General features: G+C 39.5%; 1 protein-coding gene across 1 annotated transcript in view; it reads right to left on the bottom strand.

The window, feature by feature from the left end:
- The window catches only part of GPR158 (G protein-coupled receptor 158), a 396,975-nt gene extending 381,284 nt beyond the window's left edge, over positions 1-15,691 (bottom strand). The window contains exon 1 of the mRNA XM_072651757.1: positions 14,343-15,691. Coding sequence (XP_072507858.1) covers positions 14,343-15,223 — 881 coding nt within the window. The 5' untranslated portion in view covers positions 15,224-15,691. The remainder of the gene's footprint in view (positions 1-14,342) is intronic.
- Positions 15,692-17,831: the final 2,140 nt, after the last annotated feature.

Here is a 17,831-nt window from a genome sequence, read left to right as displayed (position 1 = left end):
TTAAAGTCTATAGAGTCACATTCAATTGTACTGCATTTCTACAAGCAAGAAATTCTTTTGAATTAGGTGTGATAGATCCCTGTTATAGAATGTGATCATAAAGGGACTTTTAGCTCATAAAACAGTCCAGTTTAAGTGGGAGGTCTTTGTGAAAGTCATCTCTCCTTCTATCTTTCTTTCTTGGCACTCAGTCATCTTCAAGGGACACTGCCAGGAATTGATTTAAATTTGTTTTCCCAACCTAGCAGCTAGTTTGGTAGTTTTAAACATAATAATACATCACTATAGCAAAATGAATTGTGAACTCTGCTCTCCCTACTCCCTAATCAAAAAGATCTTGAAAAATTTGGTAACTGCACCACATTCTTAAACACAAAGAAACTCTTCTCCCCCAAGCCACCTTTCAACAGCCTGGTCCAGATATAATTGCCAACACTTCATACAGTGACAAACATCTTCTGTCTGGCTCCATGTTCTTGGAAGGCTTTTTGGCAAGGAAGTTCAGCCTTCTTTAGGAAGACCTATTAATATATGTGAAAATCTGATGTGTGAACCAAAGAGAGCCAGGTGCAACCTAATAACCAGGACTGGAGTCAGAGGATTGGTACTCAAATCCTTTAGCAGGTGTTTATTTCCTGTGTGACCTTAGGCAAGCAGCTCTGTGTCTCTGGTCCTCAATGCACCAATCTGTAACATGATGGGACTGAACCAGGCCTGGAAGAAGCATAATCAGGTTAGGTGGCAAACACATTCCTCTCAAGCACAGCAAAACCTCAATGAACAGGAATGCTTAGGAAATAGAGTTAAGGAGAAAATTATTCAGGGTAAGGATATTCCTTGGTACTGTTGAATGTGGAATCTAGAAATGGCGATATGAAATGAGAATTCTATAGTGCAGTGGAGCCCTGGATTTGGAGTCAAGACACCTGCATTTAAATGGGCTACTTCATGTCTGTATGAGTTTGGGCCAGTCACTTCAGCTCTCTGAGGCTGTTTCCTCACCAGTAAAATGAGGTGGTCAGTTGGATTATGATGACATCTAAACTCCCTTCCATATCTTAAATCTACGTTCCTGTGAAAGGTTTTCCAATTAGAATCAGACAAAATAGACTTAGCAGTTTGGTTGAGTATCCAAGATAGGGAGTCTAGGGATCAATAAATAATGGTCAGAAGGACAAATTGGCCACATTACAAGAACAGAGAGACAGATTTGGCCCAGGAACTAGAGTTTTCTGACTGACCCCTGTAAGGGCACATATAGTTTGTATGTTCTGTTACCCCAATACTCCAGAAGACTTGAGACTACAAACTGAACAAGATCCATCTCCACCCTCAACTTTCACATAATGTTTTGATTTAGTTCTAAAAGGCTTCAGTTTCTTGAATAAGTATTTAACCTATAATCTATGGTAGAAACAACACAAGATTGGGAAGAAGGAAACTTAGGTTCAAGTCCTGGCTCCAATACCGACTAGTTGTGTTACTTTTCTGAACCTCAGTCTTCTCCTCTGTAAGAGAAGAGTAATATTTATACTGGGACAACTAGATGATAAAGTGGATAGAGTGCCAGGTCTAGAGTCAGGAAGACCTGAGTTCAAATCTGGCTTCAGACACTAGCTGGGTGATCTTGGGCAAGTCCCTTAACCTTGTTTGCCTCAGTTTCCTCATCCGTAAAGTGAGCTGGAGAAGAAAATGGTAAACCATTCCAATATCTTTTCCAAGAAAACCCCAAGTGGGGTCACAAAGACCCCATTTGTAAGTATTCTTGGGATGCTTCATATACTTACAATTTAGCAATGAATTATTGTTTAAAGAATTTCTCTATCTCCAGGATAAGGATTTTCAATGTGGAGTTTTTCAGGTAGGGATTGGGCAGTAAGGAGGCTTCATGGCATCCCATAATCACATATAATTACAGGCAGCCACCTAGTCTACCTAGCTGGTACTGACAACCCCATTCCTTCAAAGAACCTTGACTTTCTTGTCCCTTGGACCTGTCTGCCATGGAGTTCTTCCTACCGATTTCCCATCACCCACTAAAACCTGATATCTTAATACTCATGTTCTACCTAGCACACTAAATGCTACTTTATTGGTCCAAACTCAAAAAGAAAGAGAAATAGAGATAGAGAGATAGAGATACAAAGAAAGAAAATGTGCAGAAATTAATAAGCATATATTACCCTGTCTTATGATCCAGGGAAAGTTTTATACACCATCACACAAGAAAGAAAGAAAGAAAGAAAGAAAGAAAGAAAGAAAGAAAGAAAGAAAGAAAGAAAGAAAGAAAGAAAGAAAGAAAGAAAGAAAGAAAGAAAGAAAGAAAGAAAGAAAGAAAGAAAGAAAGAAAGAAAGAAAGAAAGAAAGAAAGAAAGGAAGAAAGAAAAAGAAAATGTGCAGAAATTATTAAGCATATATTACCCTCCCTTATGATTCAGGGGAAGTTTTATACACCATCACACATGAAACAAGAAGCAAAGACTGTTCTAAGAAATAAAGGTCAATAGTTAATGACTGAATTCTGCTTTTATGGCAAATTGGAATTTTTATATTATTTCTTGAAACCTAGAATTCCAGTTTTCAGTTGCTAATGTCCCTGATGTAGAGTTACATACCACCATTACACAGCCACACATATACATTGTTTTTCTTCCTAGACCTACAACAAATACTCCTCTACTATTATGTCTCAGATGTTCATTTTTCTACTCCCTTCTATTCTTGCCTGTACCTTCAGTTGGCTGTTCATCTAGACAGGTCATGACTTTGTGGCACGAAATATAGAAGAGATCAACAGCCACCAGTTAGCATTCAAGAAGTCAGGGACACATAGGGTTTTATCTTGGGTAAGCTGGTGACATAAATCTAGGGGTTGGGGGTTCACCCCAACCTTCATTTCCTGTTTTTCATGGCTTAGGAATATTTTCACTTTACAGATTCAACCCTGTATACCAGGAATGCACCAAACCATGCTAAGTACAGGAATATTTCAAGCCTCCTCCTCAAATTTCCTCATTTCTTTGTTTGCTTTTTATGACTGGCAGGTGTGAAATGGTTAGGAAAAGACTGAAGTTTATGCTTTTGTTTTAGCCAAATTGGCACAGAGAGGAAACTGGCAACCTCGTGCAACAGAGCAGGAAACAAACAGAGTGACAGTCACTGGAAGGAGAGAGGAGAAACTGACAGCTAAAATGGGATGATTAAAAAAAAATCTGAGGTAGAAATTTATTTTAAATTCAACCTAAATGATACATAGCCATACTGGTGCCAACATTCCCTGAGCTCCTACTATGTGTCAGCCACTAGACTAGAAACTCAGGATACTAGAAAATAAGAAATATATTTCTTGTCCCCTTGGGGCTTACAAATAACCATTTTCCAGAAGGTCATACATTGCTAATATCATCCATCTTTTAAAGGGGAGAAAACTGAGGCAAGCCCAGGAAGAGTTCCGTGAAAGAAAACGTCTACCACTCAATAACTCTTTAACTGGTACCCTAGACTTCCTCTAGGTGAGCTGTCTTCTAGTAACAGGATTTGCTTTGCTATCTGTACTAAGATAAGCCTATGAACCTGAAATATTCCTTCACTAGAGACACAAAAACAGTAAAGAGTTAGTCCAAAGACTTTCCCTGTCCCTCCCCATCTAGCCATTATGTAGGCTTGCATCCTTTAAGTGGAAGGTTCAGGAACCTTTGAAAGCTTCAGGATATCTCAAACTTCCAATCACCAAAAACTTCAAGAGGACGAGATGGCAAGCCATAGGGTTTATTTTAGGAGAATGTACAGCATCATCACATCTTCCCTTTGGGGCCACGCTTGTTGGTTATAACTACTCAGCATTCAGTTTTGTTATTTGCATTTACATTTTTTGTAGTCATTGTGTGTATCATCTTCCTGGGGCTTTACTTTTTACCAGTTCATAAGCGTCTCCCCATGTTTCTCTGTATTCTTCATATTTTCAGTTACATAGTACTCTAATCTTTTCTATTTCTTATATAAATAGTACTGAAATCTTTTATATTTTTAGTCAAGATTGAGCCAAAACTAAGGGCACCCTCTTATCTTTGTCCTTACCTAATGATGCCTCCCCATAATCCTATACCACAGAAATAACCTTGTACTTACTTGGAGCATATTTTATAAATACTTATATGTGTACATGGTATTTCCCTTGAAAGAATGTAAGATGCTTTATGGAAGGAACTGTATTTGTAGACCCACTGCTTAGAGGCCTAATAAATGCTTACTAAAAAACCCCTCATATAAGACAAAGTTTAGGTGCCCTAATTTAGCCACACATGTAGTAAAACAGTGATCAGTAGCTTTATTTGAATCAGAATCCACCAATAATTTATGCAGATATCCTTTTCTGAGTGTAGATGTCACAGAAAATGCATTAACTAGTATTGTATCAGTCCAGTAAAATTGCTCTGTTCTTGCCCTTTTCAAGTTATATCCAGATCTTCATTTTCTCTTTTAAGGTCAGCATGGCTTTCTTATGTTTTTTACCTTGCTTTTTTTCCTGAAAGAGGCTTGCAATCCACACTATGGAAGGACACTTGCAATACACCTATATCCATTTAAATGTATATACACAGTGAAGAATAAAGTATTATGGCTTAGCTTGTCATTGTACTAATAACCACCCACTCCTCCCCCAAAAAACCCACTGTATCATTAGTATGACTCCAGCTCTACATTACCACAATACAGTCATGTCCTATGAAGCTCTTGAAATGAGTAGAATTTTGCTGACTCTTTTCACTCAGTTGTACAGACAGCGATTGCTGATGTTCCATTAGTAATGATGCCCTTTAGGACCATGAAATGGGCAGCACTTTCCCTTGGACTGCATGCTCTCAGACCTGTTCCAGTTGGTGTTCCTTCTGTCACACTCCTAACTGATGCCCACTGGGATTATTAGGTGTATTGAGCTCACCCCTCTGACTGAATGGTTCAGTTCTGCTGCGCTATTCTCTTTAGTTTTTTTTAGTCTCTTCCCTTGTGGGTCATCTCAATTCTCAATTCTCTACTGTCACTTCCCATCATTGTCAATAGGTCTGCTGTCACTTCCCATCATTGTCAATAGGACTGCTTCTCTCCACTCTTGTCACTGTTTCGAGTGTCCCCTAACCGTTGCTATCTACCTTCTTCTGTCTCTTTTTTTTTTTTCTCCTTTCTGTCTTTCTTATCTCTTCTTTCTCCCTTTCCTTTCCCCTTGACTTTTTGGCTTTGTCAGAAGTTAGTTGTAAATGAACAGCAAGTGAAAATACTCCTTTCCTCGGTTCACTGGTCAATGACAAAATCAAAGAATCTCAGACTTGGAAGGGACACCAAAATCCATCTAATTCAAACCAGAGGTGGAAAAATAATCATTCAACCTAGAACCTTATCTATCAACAGTCTTCTGGCCTTTGTTTTAAAACCTCTGGGGGAGACAATCTCCCAAGTCATGTTTACTTTTTCATAGTAAATGAAGAGCTATTTCATAAACTTTACTACTGAACCACTGAAAGGTAAGAGCAAACCCTGATTCACATTTTACATAGATTTACATACATTCCAGCAAGGTTTTTTTAAAGGATGTATTGAGAAATTTCTTTGTTTCTGACATTTATCAGTATTGTTCTTAATCTGACATTAAAATTTTGGTGAGAGCTGGTGCCTGAGGAACAGGTAGCTGAGCTCATCACTAGCCTTTCTGAATTCATTATTCATCTTTTAGACAATTTGACCTTGACACACATTTGATATCCTTAGAAGCCTTCAACTCAAATGGTTTGCTAACTGGCTGGAAGGTCTATACCTTGTCAGTTTCTCCCAATTATCTAAAACTGACCTCAATATGTTGTCTTAGGGTAAGAGATTAAGACGGGAGTGGCAAAATGTGCATAGTAAGACTTTTTGCAAAAGTTACAAAAGAGAAAGGTGAATTTTTAACAAACTAAGAATTTACAAGAGGTATGTATTTCAATGAAAATTATTGATTCAACCTTATGATAGACTATTTAATATGAGTATGTCTTGCAGTGAGGAAAGAAATATCCAGGAATGGCTATTGAACTAATGGTTTCAGTATACAATAAGTAATAAATGGCTCCAATCTTATGCAGAGGTTTGGTTCATAATTTAACCTTCATTTGCTGTTGGGAATTCATATATCAGTGACCCCTTCAATCTTAATGTGAGTCACAGTTAGACAATCAACTGACTACCCAGAACATTAGGACAGAATATAGTGGAGTTATCATTTCCCTAATCCTGAACACTATCTCTCAATGAAGTCCAATGTAACATTAACTTTCTTGAATGCCATAATCACCCTGTTGACTCACTTTGAGCATGCATTTCATTAGAACCCTCAGATTTGTCTTCACACACAATGTTGTCCAGACTCATCTCCCCAGTCCCTACTTATGAAGCCGATTTTTTTTTAAATCCAATTGTAAATCTTTGCTGTGCAGCGGGAAAGAGACAGGACATGATCTCCTGGGTATAAAGAACTCCCAGAGAGGAAACTGCTACCAATGCATATCAGCAACTGCTTTGCAATTTATCATTTTGGAGGACTGCCTGGAGCACTGAGAGGTAAAGTGATTGGCCCATAGTTTCAGAAAAGAATGCAAACATTAGCCCTACCCATAGGCTCACCTAGAAGTTCCTATCTATCCTTTCTGTGAGTTCTTTGAAATCTACTCTCCCAAAATCTAAACTGTGGACATCCCTTCACCATCTTCTCTATCACTTCACCCCCAGATCAAAACTATTTCCTGGAGGATATAATCTTTCAATTCTGAAAGTGCTGTTTGATTTTTTTTTTTAATCCATAGTGTGCTTCCTCTAGGAATAAAGGTTTGTCGTTGTTGTGATTATTTTTTTTAGCGGTCCTGTGATCTCATCAGTTTGAGGAGCACCCAGAGTAGAACTTCACCTATAATGCAGATTGGCACCTTCTCTGCAATTTAAAGTTTTCAGAGATGCCTGAAGCCCTGTATATGTAACTTGTTGAAGATCACATAACCAGTTTGTGTCAGAGGTGGAAACTGAACCCAGGTCTTCCTGACTCAAAGGTCAGCTCTCTATCCACTGTTTCACAGTGCCATTCATGTAGACTTAAACATGCACAGAAAAGGACAAAACATCAATAGGAAGCACAGAGAGGACAGCTTTGAAAGTAATATGCAATATGTTGAATACTTAGAAGGAAAATTCATCTGCGTGTGGTTAAATCTGTGGTTACATATAGATGTATTGTGTTGTATCATTTGGTGCTTAAGTTCAGAATTTTTTTTAATTAAATTTTTAAAATAAGTAAGTATACTGCTCGGCATGGTAGCATACATGTGTAATCATTGCTAACGAGTAAGTTGAGGCTGGTAGATTTCTTAAGCTGAGAGGTTTGAGCTGTTTAGTGAGTTGAATTCATCAGGTGTCCACACAAAATTAAGCATTCATATGGTGGTCCTTGCAGGAGCTGGGGAACAGCAAGCAGGTGGCCTAAAGAAGGTTTGGACTGGTCAGGTCATAAATTTAACAGGTTGAAGATCCCTTGCCAATCAGAATTGGGCAGTAAGTAGCCACTGTGCTTCCAAACTGGGGAAGAGAGGGAGAAAGGAGGAGGGGTTCACAAATAAGTGAATGAATAAAAGGATGAATAAATGAAATATAAATTAATTCAAGAAAAGTTTTTTTAATGTGAAACTAATGAGGATTTCTCTTTAAACTCCAGTTAAACTGAAAAGTCAATTTACCTGAACATCAATTTCTCCTTAAACATTCTAGTTGGCTAAGGTTTTATTACAGAATTCATTATGTCAGGGAAGGATTGTTGGATTTGTGAGTATTCAGCTGAATAAGAAAGCACATGTAGAAAATACCTGTTAGCAGTAGTAAAAAGGAGGAGGGGAGGAAAAGAAAGGGAAGAGAAGGAAGGAAAAGACTAAAACATAAACAAAGTTATCATTGCTCAAAGAAAATGTCAGACTTGTACACAACCAGTGCCTAATAAGACTATTTACAACAGTCTATTCTCATCACCACCCAATGTGCTGCCTCTTTTCAGATGATGGCAATTACACTGTCAAGGTTATTGTGATCCTGATGCGCTGGGTAACTATTCTGCTTAAATAATCCTACGAACACCATCGTAGGACTGAAAAGAGGCAGCACATTGGATCTACCCATTTCTGCAGTGAGATAAAAGCCTTCAGTACCTCATACTAAAGACACATTGGCCTGAAAAACAATTGCAACAGCCACTTCTTGGCATCTCTGTGTTTTACAATGTCATGTTAAAATACAGAATAGGTCAGAGTTAATAGGGCGATTGGATCTGAAATGAGAAATCCTTAAAACTTTGGAAGGTGCACAGTAAACTCAGCTGGTTTTCCAATACTGAAAGTAGCATGGACTTATCTGGCAGATGAAACTGTAAAATCAAATAAGCAAGAGCCCCAAGTCCTTTTTCAGTGGAGAAGCCTATACTCCAAATAAATTTCACTGTTTTAGAAATCTCATTTCTACCTCCAAATGATTGTTTCAGCAAACAGCAAGATAATACCTTGTCCCAGCTTCTGGGTGAAAAAGTCTTTGGAAATCAGAAAACCAACCAAATTGGCTGGAAATGTAGTAGCCTTTTTTTTAAAGATAAGAAAGTTAAAGTATTCCAAAAAGGTTGGTACAATTATCTTGAGGGAAGGTTTAGATGATTGTTGTATTCCTTAGATTAGAAAGCTATGAGGCAGCAACTTTCTGTTGGCCTTGAGTAAATTTCAGCTGACTTTTCCAGATATAGAAACTAAGGTTTTATCTGCTCTAGCTGAATATTCTTATTTTTAAGTGGAATGCTTGATTCTATTAGCAGCCACCTGATCTAATATAGAGAGGGGGGCAGGGTTCCCTGTTTTTAAAGAAGTGTGTTGGCCAGGGTCACTGTTTTCATAAAGAAAAGGAGAGGGTATAAGCCAAAGAATAGTGTAGACATTTTTCTAAATTTCCTTTCAATTCAAAGTTGTTGAATTAAAACCCAAGGACACATAACTATTCTTTTTAAAAGTGTGAGTTGAAAAATTTTTACCTAAGGGCTCCTAAGTAGCAGCAATATATATATATATTCCACTGTTTTGGAAATCCCATTTCCATTCACAAATGTGTATTCTGACAAATGGTACAATAACACATTGCCTCAGCTGCGAGGCAAAAAAACAACAACAAAAAACAGTCTTTGAAAACCAGAAAACTAACCAAAATGGCTGAAAATGTGGTAGTTTTTTTTTTTTTTTAAGATAAATAAGTTAAGGAGATCCAAAAATGTTTCCATGAAAACTCTAAGACTACCTCAAGGAAAGGGCAACCACACTGCTGGACAATCCTAAACAGTTTTTCATCCATTGTTCTCACTGTAAGTCATAGGTCAACTATACTTAAAGAGGACCCAAGGAGAAAATGATGCACCTTCCCTATCAATACATCTTGATCAATGTGGCAGGCTAATATCTAAGTTGTGAGTAGATGACAAGGTGATTCGAGCAACAAACTAAGATTGCAAACATAAATAAAATTTAGTGTGATAATCACATAAAACTTATAACAAAGTTAATCTGATACACATTTAATGACACATATTATAATTGTGCTATACATATATACATGTAAATATATATACATAGTTCCATGAGAATTAGCAAAAATAGTTGCTAGTTTACTTATTTGGTATTATTTTTATATAAACAAATCCATCGTTACCAGGGTCAACTGGAGACAAAGTAGGGGAGATGTATAAGAAGATCTAGAGAAAATATAGGATGTAGCTGTAAGGCCCCTCTGAAGACCTTCGAATTTATAGTCCAAAAGGATCAGGATGACAGGCCTTCTTTTTACTCCATTGGGGTTTCCCATAAACTAGGTGTTTAGGGAGTCACCTAGTTGCCCACCTCACAGGTCACAGGAAACAGCCAATGTTGGGATCCTAGGATAGTTATATCATGATGAGAAGGAAAGCCAAAACTTTTTATAAACACTATTGCCAATACTTTGCCTTGTAAGTCACTTAAATAGTAGTCAATCCATACTGACCTGACACTCAGCTGCCACTTACTGTCTGCCTTGGTCTGATGTGTGCACCTTGTCACCATTACCCTCTGCAGGAGATACATTTCATGTTCCAGACCTGATTATAACTATTAAGAATTATTTAACTGTGCAGAAATCTATGAACATATAATTACTATAAGGAGAATGCTGACCATTAGTCTTAATTTCCACTGAGGGAAAAAAAAGAGGACCTGAATGAAAATTGTACTAGGAAGCATTTAGGTTAAACATGAGAGAGATATCACAGTTCTAAGATTCCATAATACCTGTGATTCACGAGCTTCAAATTTTCTTCCAAAGTTTGACAACTGATTTCAGATGACTCCTCTCATGTTCAGAAGGATACCATTTATTGTCATATAGAATTTTAAAATGACACTCATATCCAGAAAGAATTGTGATTCAAATGGGTCTGCTCTCTATCTAAAACTTACTTATTTACTCAACTAGACATAATCTAATGATTATGTTCAGGTTTCTCAGGGTAAAAAAAAAATATTTTGTTAACCCCAAATCCTGCTATTGACAATTGAAAGTGGATTGGAGAAAAGAAATCTGACTAAATTGCATCACCAATCTATTATGACCTAGGAAGAAATTAGATTCAATTACTAATTTTATACTCCTGTTCTTACTATCAAACACCAGCTTCTAATCTTCTCTTGTGCCAAAATGGACAAATTATTGAAACTCCCTGAACCCCAATTTCCTCAATTATAAAAGGGTTGGGACTGGATGGCATTTCTTTCAAGTTCCAGATCTACTATTTTATCTAAGGAATTGAAAGAGCATCAAAGTAAAGAGCACTATTATTATTAACAGTCAGATGGTGAAATGGAAAGAGCGCTGAACCTGGAATCAGGGAGACCAAGTTCAAATCCAGATTCAGACACTTACCAGTTCTATATAATACTAGTTACATAATCACTTACCCTCTGCCTGCCTCAGTTTCCTCTTCTGAAAGAAGAAACCCTACCTCCCAGGGTGGTTGTAAGGATCAAATGAGATGTTTATAAAGTACATTGAAACCTTATATATATAAACACTAACTATAATTCGCATATACTCTGTAAGATTATGCTAAGAGAATTATATTTTATTCATTTTACATGTCCTTATATCTACTGCTTCTAGCCCAGGGCTTTCAACATAGTAAGTACTCAATTAATTTTTGCTGAAATTAATTTAAATGTGTTCATATCATGTGTCCATAATCAATGAATCAAGAGACATTCAGTTGAATGGAATTGCATGCAAATTTTTTAAATGAAAGAGAGATAGGAAATTAATGTCTACTTCTCATCTGTGTTCTAAACTGAATTTTGAACCTTAATACAATTCTAACATGCGTATCCAGACAGAAGATTTTAAGAACTTATTTGGGATGTTCCTTAAAGTGATAAATAAGAATGTTCACAATAATTGAATAGTTTTTCTACTTTATTTTAACATTTAATGTTTTAGATTTATTTCTACTACAAATAATGTGGTCCAAGTGGCTGAATCTTCTAAATAAGGAAAAAAAATATTCTGGACTATCAAATTGAGAATTAAAGATATTTTGTTGGCTTTTCTTTCACTAAATATTGTATGTAATTTATCAATAGATGTTTTTGTTACAGAGATTTTTTTCAAATTACTGAGTTACAAAATACTTTTTTAACATAATCCCTTGACTTGCCTCCTAGTTTCCAAGAAATGATTCGAGTCTCACTGTATTATCTTTTGTGTCCATATCTCTCTGCTATTTTAAAGAAGTGCCAAAAAAAACCCACATAAGATGACTAAGAGTTTGAAATAACTCTTCTTTTTATGAGTTTAGAAATGAAAAAAGAAAATGAATCTCATGTAAATATTACCTTAAATATATAAAACAAACATCTATTTTTAGTTCCATTAACTGTTTCTCATCTCTTATCCCCCTAAAAGATACTTGAGAACTGAACTTTAGAATCGAACAGAATATTTAAACTATCCAGGTTCCAAGCATCCATAGAAAGGGGCTTTGGATATGTATCAAAACTGCACCCCCATCAACCTTTGAAATTCATAGATTTTAATGCTAAAGGGTCTATGGGAAAAAGAAGAATCTTGTTCTGTTACTCGGATGACCCCTGCTGGCTAGCTTCTACTTTATATTTGACCTGCTTCATGTCTTTAAAAGATGAAGATTGACTACCAATGGATACTCTGTTCTCAGAAACTGTTCTCTGGACCCAAGCAAGAAAATGGTAAAAAGTGCATTCTGTTGCCTTACTTGGGGCCTTCTGCTTCTTCAGCTTTGAGTCTTAGCTAGTTGATAATCCCAGGAATATTTGGTCTGAGCTCTAAAATATTTTCAGCACAAATGCTTTAAAATAAAGACCTGGAACAAACTACAATCCATAACTGAGTGTGGTGTAAAAAGCAGATGTGGAGTGTTTGTCTTTCAAAGATCCGAGATGCAAGACCTATCACTTTGTCATAGAAATTCTTTGTAAAATTTTTTTGAGTACAAAAGTTCCATTCCAACTCAAGAATCCCTGAAATTCCTTTGCCTTGGATGTCTTGGAAAAGTGCTCTCCTACAAGCCACAGACACTATGAACTCATGGTACCTAAATGATCTTTGCTCTCTAAGCAAATTAGATGGCAAGGATCTTGCACCTGGGCTCAGCTCTTCCTAATAGGATCAGTGCAGTAATCAAGAGGCAATGAGATAATCCTTTCCAGTAGTAAAGGATTGGGGGGAGGGGGCGTGTCCAAGATGTAAAAGGAAGGAGAGGGAGAGAGAGAGAAAAACAGAGACAGAGAGAGAAATAGAGAGAGAGAGGCATAAAACCAAAAGATCTGCACAGATCATAGAAAGGAAATCTGATTTTTTTTCTTCTCTAGTGTTATCATCTATCAGAGAAAGGATACAATCGCCTGATTTTACACATAAGGCCTCTTAAGGTTACACAGCAAGCTTATGGCTAAAATCCCAGACTAGAGCAAAGATCTCCTCCGGTCCAAGGCTTCTATCATTATATTCTACTTCCTCCTCTCTAGATCAGCTTAGCTGCCTGCCCTCAGCTCTTTTATGCTCTCGGCCAGAAATAGCATTAAAAAAAATTACTAATTTTATGGCTTCTGGTTCTATTACAAAAAGAGAAAAGAAAAAAAAACAAAGTAAACCCCTCAGGAATCTCCATATATAAAGTCTAAGGAATTGGGAGAGGGTGAAATTGAAGAGAATGTTTGTCAGATCCCAGATCTCTCCTGGAACTTTCTACTTCAGTCCTGTCTCAGCAGTTCTCACTCCCAGCCTTCAAAGGGGGTTGTTCCGAGATAGGGTCATCCGAGGTCAGAAGCTATGGAGGTAATCAGCTATTTTTCGAATTTCATATTGTTGTCAAACGCTATAGTTTTGAATAGTAACAATTTCCTTTCAACAACATTTAAACCTCCTAAATCCAACTTGATTCTTTCCATCCACTCAGTTAACTCAGCTGTAAAAAGCAGGCTAGGGATTAGTCTTTCAAAGATTCGACTTACAAAGCAAATGATGGCTCTGGGCTAAAGGGTCGCAGGGGAGTCCAGTGACCAGAGCGCAAGGTTCTCTCGCCTAGAATTATTTTCTGTGTTCGCTGTCCTTAACAAAATCTTGGAGGGAATTGTGCCTTTGTTAAGTATACACTCTGGTAACTAATAACACGTTGGCGACAAACTATCAACACTACAAGGAGGCAGAGGTTACAGATTTGGGAGTGACGAAGACAAGAAACCCGCTTTCTCTAGCTGAAGTCCCTTACTTCTCCAGTCTCCACCACTTTTATCCTCTGGGATACCAGAGGCTTTCTCCCCTGGTAGAACCTGGGTACCCTGGCAGGTACTCACTATGTTAACTTGACTGAGGAAAGCAGCGTTTCATCACAACTCCTCAATTCAACCAGAGCTCCCCTACCCCTCTCCGAATGCCCTACCCAATTGAGTTGGAGTACACCCCATATTTCCTTCTTTCCCCACGCAGGGTGGGTGAAAAGATAGGGGATATTTTTTCTTGAGAAGTTAGGGTTTACAAGTGCGGGGAAGTCATTCTCCCCTCTCTCCCTACCATGCTTTCATGAAGGGTCCCCCATCTCATCTCTGGGATGGGGCAGGGTAGAAGAACCATAGTAGGCACCCCCCTAACACGCGCAGGCGCGGGCGCATGAATACACACACACACCAAGCAGCATGTTGGTATGGGTTTTTTTAGGGGGAGGGGTCTCTGTTTCCTCTTCCTACCTGAATTCGGGGACCACGTTAGGCTGGAACCGGTGGAAAGCGGCGGAAAGAGTGACCAACCAGCCAGGTTTGTAACTCCCGTTCTCGCACTCCAGGTACGGCAGAGACCACCTGATCTGGTTCTTTTCCCCCCCTGAGCTGTCCCGGAGCCTCCAGCTATGACCCAGACCCCGGGCCCCCTGGTTGGAACCTCGGCGATGTAAATGGGGCCTCCATTTGCGCTTCAGGCCGTGAAACCATTCGGTCTCCAGGGTGGCGTTGACAAAGTGGTGAGCAGAGGTGGACAGGTTCTGTAGGAGGATACGACTCTCCCCACGAGTGGCCTGAAGGAAGACCTGGGGGGCTGGAGAGGACAGTGACTCGGTGCTGAAAGTAATGGCTGCCCGTGAGATGCTCGGTTCATCTTCAAAGATGCTCCGGATCAGCGCCTGGTACCATTCTAGGTCGTCCTGCAAGTTCTGCTCTAGTGACTTATTGATCATGTTAAGGAAGTTGGTGGCGTAGATAAGCGTGTCCATCGCCCCGTGCAAGGAGGGGTGCAGGCTGACCATGGCGGGGGACTTCCCCGACAGGCCGGCTGCCAGTTCTAAGCGGCCGGAGCAATTGGTTTTCTTCAGTTCATGGGAGTCCCCAGTGTAGAGGTAAGAGGCCACCTCCGTAGGCACCTCCTCGGAGAGTTTCTGCGCCAACATGGTGCCGTCGATGGACTGACTCCAGAGAGTCGAAGAGTCTGAGGCTCGGGTGGACTGATGGCCATGCTGCTTCCCTCTAAGGGTCCTCTCTCTGTAAGGTTCCAGGCTCCCTGGTGGGTCACGGCTGGAACCGGTGGCTCCCAATCCCAGCTGAGCAAGCAGGAGGCAAAGGAGTAAGGGGTAAACCATGTCTCTTGGCTGTCTCGGAGTGAGGGGAGCAGAGGTGATGGGAAGTCACTTTTCAATTTTTTTATTAATAATCGTAATAGTAATACTATTGTTAGTCTTCCTTCTACAGATGGTATTAAGGGAAGGAGGTGGAGATTTTAAAAATAAGAATTTTTAAAAATAGCCTGGATCTCAAAGCAACTGTAAGCAGGAAACCAAGTCACCTGTGGCAATGCTGCCTGCGATCTCCTCTCCACAATAGGCTAGCCCTGGGGATTACGCACCTCGCAGCCTTGATCTGAGCAGGTTACATCCCATCTCGCTACACGGCAGCTATAGTTAGCCTGCTTACGTCTTTATCCCCATCCGTTTCCACTGCCGCTTTCATTGAGGTGTGTTAACGAGATGCTTCTGCTGCTGCCGCCTGCAAGCGCTGCTCCATCATCTAACCAGTGGCAGGTTCTCCCCCTCTTCACCCCCCCTCCTCAACTCAAGCTCCTCCTCATTCACTTCCCACGGAGGCTCTGATTGCGCGCGCACAGACACACAGACACATACACAGACACACACACACAGCACTGCAAGGAAACCTGAAGAAGCAAAAATATATTTTGGAGAAAAGGGAGGAGGGGGAGGTGTGCTTGTCTCTATGGAGGAGAGGATACTTAAGTGACTGGTTAATTGAAGTACTTAGGTTTGGTCAAGATAACACTTTCCTTTCTCCCTCTCCAGTCTTGGAGGGGGTGGGGGTGGGGGGGTCCATTAACTAGGCAGCTTGGCTACAACCAACCCCTTATTAGCGCTAAGAGGGGCCTTTTAGGTCGGCATTCTCATCTTGCTTCCTGAATGGTCGATTCATTTGTCAATCATCAAGCTTCCTTTCACAGGGCAGGGATAGGGAGCTGTCCAGTGCTGAACCTAAAGGGATACAGAGGAGGCTGCGGAGGAGGTGTAGCAGGGAGCAGGAGAAAAGGGGTGGAGAGGAGGGGAGAGGAGAGGAGAGGGACAGGAGGAGACAAGAGAGAGGGAGAAGGGAAGGAGGAGGGAAGAGGAGAAAGAGAGGAAGAAGGAGGAGCAGAAGAGGAGGAGGGACAGGAGGAGAAGGAAGAGGAGGAGGCATGCCAAAAGATATAGTACCTTAGGGGAAACAGCAGAGATTTTGTAGCTTACTGAGCAAACCCAGTTTAGAGAATAATATTGATATTTTCATATTTTCAGTTAAAGTAGTCTTTTGCTCTGGGGTTTGTGTTTAGGGACATAGATGGGAAGAATGAGTAGGCTTACTTTTCTACTTCAGAAAAAAAAAGAGGGAAAACTGTTTCCAGTACATCTGCTCTTTTTAGGCAAATTATTAGATCATCTTCTTTAGTTTGGGTTAAAAAATAAAAACCACTACTTTCTTGGGCTCGTCATAAGTATGAGGGAGTAATAGAGACATCTGCTGGCAGAGCTTAAAAACTGAAACTTAAGAATATTCCTAGACAACTGGGGAGGGGTAACAGCAAAAAAAAAAAAAAAATTGTAAGGCAGGGTAGTTATCATAGAAACAGTATAAAAAGGAGCCATATGTGTTGTGAGGGAAATGATTTATTATACTGTTCAAGGAAGATTATACTGTTCAAATCCAACCTTATGTGATTAAAGGTTGTCCACACCCAGAATGTCCCTTGATCCCACTAACTTTCTAGGAATGCCAGAGATGGCTACAAGGTATTTCTGATTCTCCCAGGCCCAGGTTCCACCCAAAGCATGGGGGGCGGGGAGGGGTTGCCACACCCAGGAACTCCAGAGGAATCCACCCCAAGCTTCTGTTTTGGGTTACAGTTACTCAAAACTATCTCAATCCACCTTGCTTTAGAACTGCCTTCTCAGCAAAATTGCTTAACTGAATACATGGGAAACCTGTTTGAGAAACCTTTGCCAAAATCCTATATCACATGAATCTTCCAGAATCTGGAGAGAACCACACTTCCCCTCTGGCTCATTTTCCTGTACTAAATTGCCTAATAAATTTCTATCTAAAATTATTTCAGATTTGGGGGCCTGTTCTCATAAGCAACAGTGTCAGTAGTTGTCACTACTGCTACATAAGTGTAGGAGATAGTGTGATGTAATAGAATGAGCTCTGGATTTGGAATCAAAGAAACTGGATTTCAATCTTAACTCTGCTACTTGCAAATCACTATGGATTTCTGGGGTCTTAGTTTCCTCATCTGTAAAATGAAAGTATTAGTCCAGGTGATCTTTAATGTCACTTCCATCTCCAAGTTCATGAAAATAACATGTAATTGGGAGATAGAATGTCATATGGGAGAAACTGCAAGAAGGCCAGTGTCACTGGATCAGGGAATATGTAAAAGGGAGTAGAGTGTAAAAAAACTGAAAATGTAGGAAGGGATTAGGTTTTGAAAAGCTTTAAAAGACAAACATGATTTATATTTTATTCCATGGGTAACAGGGAGTCACTGGACTTTATTGAATAGAGAGAGGGTAAACAGATTCAGACCTACCCTATAGGAAGACCACTCTGATAGCTGAGAGTAGAATGGACTAGAATAGAGAAAGACCTGAAGTGGGGAGACAAAGAAGCAAACTATTACAATAGTCCAGGTGTGAGATGATTATGACC

This window comes from Notamacropus eugenii, chromosome 3 (assembly GCF_028372415.1).
Source record: "Notamacropus eugenii isolate mMacEug1 chromosome 3, mMacEug1.pri_v2, whole genome shotgun sequence".
Taxonomy (NCBI): Eukaryota; Metazoa; Chordata; class Mammalia; order Diprotodontia; family Macropodidae; genus Notamacropus; species Notamacropus eugenii.
The sequence above is the reverse complement of the archived record's forward strand: the minus strand, read 5'-3'. Positions and strand labels throughout refer to the sequence as shown.